The sequence below is a fragment of the Nymphalis io genome, chromosome 11 (genome assembly GCF_905147045.1).
Source record: "Nymphalis io chromosome 11, ilAglIoxx1.1, whole genome shotgun sequence".
NCBI classification, from domain to species: domain Eukaryota; kingdom Metazoa; phylum Arthropoda; class Insecta; order Lepidoptera; family Nymphalidae; genus Nymphalis; species Nymphalis io.
The window spans coordinates 3,383,265-3,392,985 of NC_065898.1; the positions used below are offsets into that span (position 1 = coordinate 3,383,265).

Genomic DNA, 9,721 nt, shown 5'->3' on the forward strand with positions numbered 1-9,721 from the left:
ATATTAGATGTACTATTGTTTTTTTTTCGATGTTGTATATGTATGTTGTAAGTGTGGTTTTACAAATAAATAAATTATTAAGGGTAAATATGCTGAAAATACGATATTTATAACTTTTTCACTGGCGGAGTTTAACGTTGATAGAATCGATGTGGTTGAAACTTGAAACTGTGTAGTTCAAGTTATTTGTATCATGTTATTTGGAAGGTTTTGATACTAATTTATAATTATAAACTATAAAATAATAACCGCCAACCTTCTCATAAGAGAGAAACCTCCTGTCCTACCTAGCAGTGGGACATTTACGAGCCGTTACTCACTTTACTATAATCAAAAACAGACACATATCTTACACGTATTTCTTGTTTACCGGATCGTGTTGTCCTCCTTTCAGCCACGGCGGCCAATCTCAAGAGAGATTAGCCAACTGCGCAGGACATATTATTGTGTAAAAGTGTGTGCGCAAACACATATTCACTCTCTTTTCCCTAATTCTCATAATCCGATGGGACAGCAATTCGACACGAACACAAGGAGTTCAGGCGCAGTACTAACGTAAGTAACTAACTGGAGTGTACACTTCCAACTTCCAGACTCCAGGCTGCTATAGAGAATCTTCGACAGAAAAACCCAATTACTTTTTTATTAGACCAACGAGACAGAACGTACCATGAGGTTAAAATGAGACCCAACTACCGACTCACCGAACTAATTCAAACAGGGTTTGGAGAAACAACTAGTATAGAAAATTTATAATCCCGACCCTATCGAATTTTACGCGGTATTAAGATAAGAAATGTAATTGTATTAAAAAAAATCTCGTAGTAAAAGAATTTGTGTCAAGGACAGATATAAGGACAGACAACGTTGAAATAATGTGCGTTTTAAAAAAAACTTACGTACAATAATTCGCAAGACCCAAAATGTATTACTGTACTGTATTCATGTACCCATACTAAAAGGACACATATGATATTTGACGTAACCTACAAACTTAAACAAGAAAGCGGTATTTTTGTTTTTCATTGATCGAATATTTTAAGCTAGTGGATTTCATAGAAAAACTATGTAAATGTATACATTCGCATATTGTATTAAATTATAAGTGAATTCGTTCGTGTGGACTTCGAACATGAATTTGGAGTTTTAAGTTTTGCTTTACTATGTCCATATCATCATTACAAAGATTTTTATATTTCAATAATTTTATTTTTAAATTTTCTACTCTCACTACATCCAAAGTTGGCTTGATGGCGTTCTGGGTATTAATTCCTTGCACGTTCTCATTTTAAAAAAATATTAATATTTTGTTGTTATGAATAATTAAATGAGCCGAGATGGCCTAGTGGTTAGAACGCGTGAATCTTAACCGATGACTGTGGGTTCAAACCCGGGCAAGCACCACTGAATATTCATGTGCTTAATTTGTGTTTATAATTCATCTCGTACGGTGAAGGAAAACATCGTGAGGAAACCTGCATGTGTTTAATTTCATTGAAATTCTGCCACATGTGTATTCTACTAACCCGCATTGCGGCAGCGTGGTGAATTAAGCTCCAAATCTTCTCCTCAAAATGGAGAGGAGGCCTTAGCCCAGCAGTGGAACATTAACAGGCTGTTACTGTACTTTAAATAATTAAATAAATTAACTTATGCATTGTTTTTTATATTTTTTGAAACCTTTCAGATATCTGCCATGGCAATGCAAGCAATAGATGTCGTCTTCCCTGGCGTGTACCAATTCTGATAAGGAAAAGTTACGTCAGCTAGTGATTTGTAAAGCTAAACGTTCACTCATCTCTAAGATCTTACGACGAAGGACATCGAATTAAATTTAGAGCATTATAAAAGTCTTCAAACAACTATTAGAGTACGAATGATACATCGCTATGTTATGAAAATGGAAGACCCTAATTACTAAAGACAACTGAACATACATGATTAGGAAATAATAATTGTAGCGGTATAATGAAGGATACCAGATATTCATAAGTTACGAATATTTAAGATCGCTTGCTGTGTGCGAAATCTACTAGTGGAAGACTGTGTGCAAGACATCTTCATAAATCAAATATCAAGATCTTTTGACTGAGCTGTTTCAGCGTCAACAATCAACTAATTAATTATTATTTGAATGGGTGTTATTATGCAACACGCATACATCCATCAAGACGCCACTGTTGACTTACCAAATTAGTGAGTGTATCGTGTACAGTCACTTATTATCATATAAGTAATTTTTGTTCGAACAGATGTTCTATCATACGAAAATGGTAAGTTTGAAGCAACCCTTGTTCCGTATTGATTTTAGATTGATCTCTAATTAATGAATGAGACATTTAACAGATAACACTAAAAACAACATGTTACATACAGACTGACAAAAATTACATACGAAAACTCAATACCTATTTAAAGTTCGTTGCCAACGTTAAAAGGGAAACTAGGTTTTCTAAAATATGCTAACGATGCCAAATTGTTCTGGCATGAATAATCAACTGAACAAATGCAGTACATAGTCAATTGTGATTTATTACGAGACTTAATACTAAGCTTATTACGATTTAGTAAGACAGACTCGTATGCCGTGACTGCAAAGGCATGAAGCTCTCTTATGCCGTCGACTCTCTCATGCCCCTCTTCCGCCGCCCTATACTCCCTTGTCTTATTGGTTTTCTTTAAGTACAAATTCTTACAATAAACATCAATTTTGTCGTTTAACATATGTCGCTAGTCTCTTAACTTTTTTTTTGGAAAGATTAACATCAACATAAATCAGATTGAAGACTGAGCTGATGCCAGAGATGAAAAAAGTCATAATTATAAATAACCGTTAGTATGTTTAAACTAACTTAAAAATAAAAAATAAAAAAAGTGTATTTATTTATCGGTGACAAACGCATTAACGTTTCCAAACGGATTTGACTGTAATTAAAATTTATTTTTCGCTATTTAAAGACACAGATATTAGTTAAGAAACAGGTTATTAGTTTCCAGTATGGTGACATAAAAGAAAATTGTAAAACAAGTTTTTTTTTTTTTGTAAAAGTTATTATCTAATTTTATTAACCTGATTCGAAATTTGAAAATAGTAAATGTTTATGAACTAATTCACCCGGACCTGAATAAAAAGCAGAGAAATTAATCCATTTGATATTCATTTCATCATTATTCTCAATTAATAGAAAACTTTCAATATAAAGTTAACTCATCTATAGGTTTTAATACAAAAAGTTTCTTAATTATTTTAAACACTAAAGTCAAATACACGAAACAATAAATGAATAGTAAAAATTGTTTTTTTTTTTTTTATTTCGCGTTGGAGTTAATTGCGCTAATTGTACTCGATATTCTCGAGTGAAGCCAATAAACGGAAGCGGTTGGTTTGTAACTTTGTTATTCATGATAAATATATATAACATATGTAAACTGCAGCAGTGTACCGACCCAATGCAGTTATAAATTGTTTTGCAGTCAAGGTCATTGTTTGACTCTCATTCTGTATTGCGCGTTCAGGTAGATCGATAATTTTAAATTACAAGTTTGTCATTTTAAATGAACACATCTTGTACATACATTTATTTCGTGGATTTCGAAAACGGTTCTAAGCGATTTGGCTCAAATTTAGTATTAAGATAGTTTTGCTTTTTATGTTTAATTATACAAATGTTTTTCCTGGAAAAAAAAATACAAACAAGCCGAGAGCAATGTACAATGTATGTACATATGTAATAATTTCTCACAACGCCCTCGAAGCGGCTTGGTAGCGCTATATTAGTATAATAAAACATTAAAGACAAAAGGTAATTCCAAAATTATTATTATTGTTATTTATCGTTATAATTATGACATATGTTTATTTAGAGTAAACATAAAAAAAGATAATTGAAAAAAAAATCACGGTTTTGATTGATTTCGTATACAGGGACGACAAATCGTGAAAACTTTACTTACGGTGAAAACTTTACCAATGGCGGAAAATTTATTAAACAATTTTTGCTCAGGTATAATTTGCTCATGACGTCACACTATATATACTCAATGGAGATGGAGAATTACGGCATTAATTTTGTATTTGATTGGCCAATCGTTCGTCCGTTCTGCCATAACTATCGCGTGATAACGAGCAACGCTGAAGAATACAAATGACCAAATTACTTTATGTTACGCTTTGTTTGGCTTTGACTTCTATTTACAAAATGGTTGTGTTTTCACACAAATTACCGTAATTCGATATCTGTATCATTGTATCGATTTCGTAATGGCGAGCACGAGATGAATTATTATCCCAAATTATGCACTTAAAACCAAGTGGTGCTTGTCAGGGTTTGGACGCGGGCTCAAGCCGGGATTTGTTTCGCTATCTACGTCTTCAACCCACTGCAACATATCAGCTTCTTCAGTGATTAACTAATCATAAATGTCAATATCCGTATCCGTAACAGCCTGTGAATGTCCCACTGCTGGGCTAAAGGCCTCCTCTCCTTTTTGAGGAGAAGGTTTGGAGCTTATTCCACCACGCTGCTCCAATGCGGGTTGGTGGAATACACATGTGGCAGAATTTTAGTGAAATTAGACACATGCAGGTTTCCTCACGATGTTTTCCTTCACCGTAAAGCACGAGATGAATTATAATCGCAAATTAAGCACATGAAAATTCAGTGGTGCTTGCCCGGGTTTGAACCCACGATCATCGGTTAGGATTCCCGCGTTCTTACCACTGGGCTATCTCGGCTAATGTCAATAATACTTTATTAAATAATCGCTCTTACTATAATCAATAGTTCCTACTCATGTATCCGTTATCTTGTTATGTTTAGTTGCAACGTGATTTTCTTATATAACTAGTAATAAATAAATATAATATGTAGTGTGTATAATATGTGCTGCTTATCATTGTTTTCTTGAGTCGTCAATTATTTTCAAATGCAAGGTCAACCTATTTATAATTCTGATAACATTTTGATTCAAATCAAAATATGAATAATGCATATCGCAATGCATACCAACTTAATCTTGTAATGTATTTCTTCCCGTTTAAATACAAAACAAATGCGCTTTTTTTTAAATTAAACAGGCTTTTATTTAAGCCAAGTAGGCAAAAAATATAAAATATGTACAAAATATCAGCTTAATCTCAATTATTTGGATCGAAATGATTGAAAATTCGATTGCAAATTGATCCACAAAATACTAACTTGATATAAATAAACAGTTGTAGAAAAATTAACCTGTCTGATTTTATCAATATGTAATTCTTCAACTGTATTCTATATATTAGTCTTCATTAAAAGTTGAACCCTGCGCAACTACAAAGAACGGAACTACATTGAATTATCGAAATCATTAATTCTATCATTGATAGAAATAACGTTAAATAGAAACGTTGTTTTAAATTACGCGACCAAAAACAAATAAATATATAATTCATAGTACCACAGAATAGTTTAAAAATATAAGTTTACAAGTAAAATCGCTCCTGGATTTATAACCACGGACCAAACTCCCTTAACTCCTTAAGAAACTCCCTGTAAAAGAGCAGAATATCATAATGTTTATTCAAACTAATTCACACGAATCTCACAATGCTGTATTAAGTCAGTACACGAGATATTTAGCCAATAAGTGTAATTTTTACACGCGACAATATTCATATCGATACATTATTATAAATTCATATTTCGCTCGAGGAATTCCACGTATTTGCGTACATGTTAAAGTAAAATACGTGCCGTGCCGGTAAATGAACGTCAAATTTGACGACAACAGCTGAAGATAATAAAGTCTTTTTAGGTAGGCATTAATCTTCGGGTGATTGATTTTTTAACAATAAATTTTTTTAAAAAACATTTGGCTTAATGACAAATTTCATTCAGATTCGTCAAGTCGTTACCACTAGCTTTTACGAACCGATTGTATGAGAGCCTTACTAATTGGTATCAATATCGATAAAAAAAAGAAAAGCATAACGTATTTATTTTCATATAATTCAATCGGGTCTCACACATATAATATTTTATATAATTTTAATAATAAAAATTGTGAATGTAAACTGCGACATCGTTCCATCTTACTGACTACGTTTTTAACATGTCTCCATGAACGATTGTCTCGTGAAGTTCAACATCAATCAAAACAGATAAGAATTTAATAAACATTTTGACAAGATGTAAGATTTATTAAAATTGATGATCAAAACACTAAAAGTTTAATTAATTAATCCGTTCAATAGTCTTTTTTTTCGGCCTCTACCTCTATGGAATTTATACAAAATGACATTTGTAATTAATACAAATACATAATTTGTTAAAAACAAAACACAAAAAAAAAAATTTCAAGCTTATTTTATTTACGATACTTGGCTTGACGGCGAATGAAAAGAACTGTGTTCTTTCGTAAGGCATCGTGACGTAATAATGCTCCAAGCCTTCTTAACAAGAGATAAGGTAATTGCCAGGCAATGGCACATTTATAGGCAATTGCTGTACACAACTCTTCCTCAATGTTATTTAAAATACTTTATTGACATACATAATAATCGAGGTAAAACAAGAGACGGATTTAATAAACGATAACTACCAGTCAAGCTTGAAGCTAAAAAACAATTAATAATGGCGATTTTGCAAGTGTCCATAATATTGTATGAAATCCTGAATTGGCAAACCCGAATCGTGCAAACACAAATATAATTAACAAATAATGTACACAAGTTGTGTTTCTATTTTAAATAGAGACAACTGCCAAAGCCAGATGAATTATTATCAATCTCAACTTATAAACTATTATAAACATATACAAGTTGTAGCATATACTTTTATAAATGCGAAAGTAACTCTTGTCTGTCTGTCTCTCGGTTACGCTTTCACGGCTAAATCAATTTTTACTTTTTACGGGCGAAGTCGCTTGCTAAAACTAGTAAAGAATAAAGCTTCAATGACATTAATAGGATGAGAATAGAACTGGATTCTATTTAGTTAGATACTTAACATTAATATAATATAATAATCCAAAAAGTATTTATTAATTGATCTAAAAGTTTGTGACTAGGAAAGACCGTTTTGATAATTACACTTAAAAGTCAAATGTGCTCTGATACTAAGCTTTATACATTATTATGTTTGTTTGCTACAGTATCGAAAATATCATTATAATGATTCATATAAATGTAGCCAAGATGGCACATTGGCTAGAACACCTGAATCTTAACCGAAGATTGTGTCTTCAAACACGAGCAAACACCACTAAATTTAAATGTGCTCAATTTGTGTTCGTTATTTATCTCATGCTCAACGGTGAAAAAAAATATTGTGAAGAAGCTTGCATGTGTGTCTGATAAAAATCTGGCACAAGTGTATAAACCGATTCGCCTTGGAGCACTATAGTAGAATAAGCTCCCAACTATTGCCTTAAAAAGATAGAAGACCATAGTTCAGCTGTGGGATACAAGCTAAATGACAGCTTGTAGTATACAAAAGTACTATCATATCAAAGTTTGTTCTATATAATAGCAATAAGGAGGTTTTTACACATTATACATAATTAAAATGAAATTTTAATTATCATTCATAAAAAAGTATGATATATTTATTATTTTTAATATCTGTTTTAATTATTTATTTGTACTTGATTGTTCCTTTAATTAGAATATAATATTTAGTTTGGCAACATAATTTGAGTTAACATTTCAAATATAGTTCATTAGAAATGTTGAAGTAATACAATATCCTATTTCACAATGAACATTTTATTAATATTTTGGAATAAGCAAAATGTGAACATCATTGCTAAATAAATAAAATAGATGTGGTAGAGATATTCAGCGTTTTATTTAAGGAAGAAGGTAGTTCATCATTTTAATTATAGCATACTCTTTTATAAATTTTATTTTCGAAATCCGTCATTCTAAATTAATGTTAATATATAACAATGCTAGAAATAGGTCTATGCTCTAAATTTTAAAGTGTTTTATCTGCTGCAATTGGGATATCTATTATTATATAAGTGAAATACAACTCATCATTTGATCTCCTATGCTGTCCGCCTGATTGACTTGAAAATTGTCACAGTTACTCCTCGATGTAAATGCTCACTAAAAACGGATTTTACGTAAATCCTATATAAAATACATTTTACTTCTTATATACCAGTGTGAAGCCGGGACGATTAGTTAGTAAATGTAAATACATACAGAATTTAGATAAATTATCAATTTACCTGGTGTTTGGGTATCTTAGAGCAAACTCGCTTTGAATTAGCAGCACCAGAAGGAGGTGGCGGTGGAACTCCGACACCCTTTGAAGACTGAAGTCTTGTCTTTACTACTTCTAGAGGGCATGTTACCACAGCGCCCGCAGTGCCTGCAAGCCTACAATTATGTTTTTCTTAATATATTATTTCTCAATGTAAGACCTATGCCAATCAATTAACAATAACATTACTAATATATAATATGTTAATAAATTAGGAGCAGATTTGATTTATTAAACTTCGTGCCTTGTTATCAAGTCATAGTCTATAAAGTTTCTTTTTGAGAAACAATATTGTATCTACGTTTATGCTTTTACAAATTATCTATTTAGAATACTTCTAATGTTATTATGCTTTATAAATACACACACCTGGTATGTGTTTATTTCTGAACAATTACTAAAATATTTCAATGAAAAATATAACAACATAGTTAGTAATGCGATTTAAAATAATTATACGAATAAATATTTTAAATTTAATATCATCTTTGTAAAACTGTTTCTACTTTTTAATGGTTTTAGTCAGACATAAAAAATAGAAATAGAATCATCGAAATATATGGATAGAACAAAATATAACAAATGTACAGGTATTTTGGTTTCATTTTAATAATAATTAAATTAGATTTATAAGAACAAAACTTAATCAATCAAAACACACATACAAAAACATTACTAAATTACTAATATCGAACACGTTGCTAATGAGAGTATAGTAAGGGTTTCAATTGATAACCGGTAAAGTATAAATAGATTCAATAAAAAGTGGCGTAAACATCAATAGCGCAGCCCACATGTGTTATTGCGAGCGATATGAAATTATGCAAATACGGTAACTGCGTATAATTAATTTAACTTAATACAGCTTATCACGTGTAATAAACAAAACATTCTCCTTACCCTCCAGCCACAAGATGTATCGCTGTATCCCTTTGAGACATTTTAGCGCCACCGAAATAATTACATGACTGCAAATTGCGAAGTCTAAAAATAAACAAATGCACTACCACCACTTATAGCAATGTCTTCAACGTATTTATTTTTTATATATGCACACAATTTTATTTTTATCACAAAATAATAAAATCGAAGACTAATTACACGATTTCTTGATTATTTTCAAGTTATCAACTTTAAAGCAATGATAACATTTTTTGGCCACAATTTACATTCAAGATTTCATTTGACACAATGTAAGCGGTATCAACGACAGAAGACTCGGCAAACACTAATATACTAACTAAAAAGAGTTCACGTTCGGAACGTGTACAATCACACGTTCACATCGTTCATCTGGCCGTGCCCGAGATTGCACAGAATACTAGTTTCTATCTGTTTATACAAAAGGCTTATAAATAAATGGAGTAATGGACAGTCACCATGTAAACATGCTGTATAACTTAAATATAAATATTGATAGCATATCACACGACGCATCTAAAATGCCATTTAAAAAAATGTATGCTGCTTTA

General features: G+C 31.4%; 1 protein-coding gene across 2 annotated transcripts in view; it reads right to left on the reverse strand.

Annotated features, from left to right (window-relative positions):
* LOC126771863 (mitochondrial carrier protein Rim2) overlaps positions 1-9,571 on the reverse strand; it is a 42,803-nt gene extending 33,232 nt beyond the window's left edge. Inside the window, exons 1-2 of one of the 2 annotated variants that reach the window (XM_050492020.1) lie at positions 9,150-9,571; positions 8,215-8,365 (exon numbers count right to left, since the gene is read on the reverse strand). In XM_050492020.1, the coding sequence (XP_050347977.1) occupies positions 8,215-8,365; positions 9,150-9,190 (192 nt within the window). In that variant the 5' untranslated portion in view covers positions 9,191-9,571. The remainder of the gene's footprint in view (positions 1-8,214; positions 8,366-9,149) is intronic. The other variant, XM_050492019.1, reaches the window with a different exon arrangement.
* Positions 9,572-9,721: the final 150 nt, after the last annotated feature.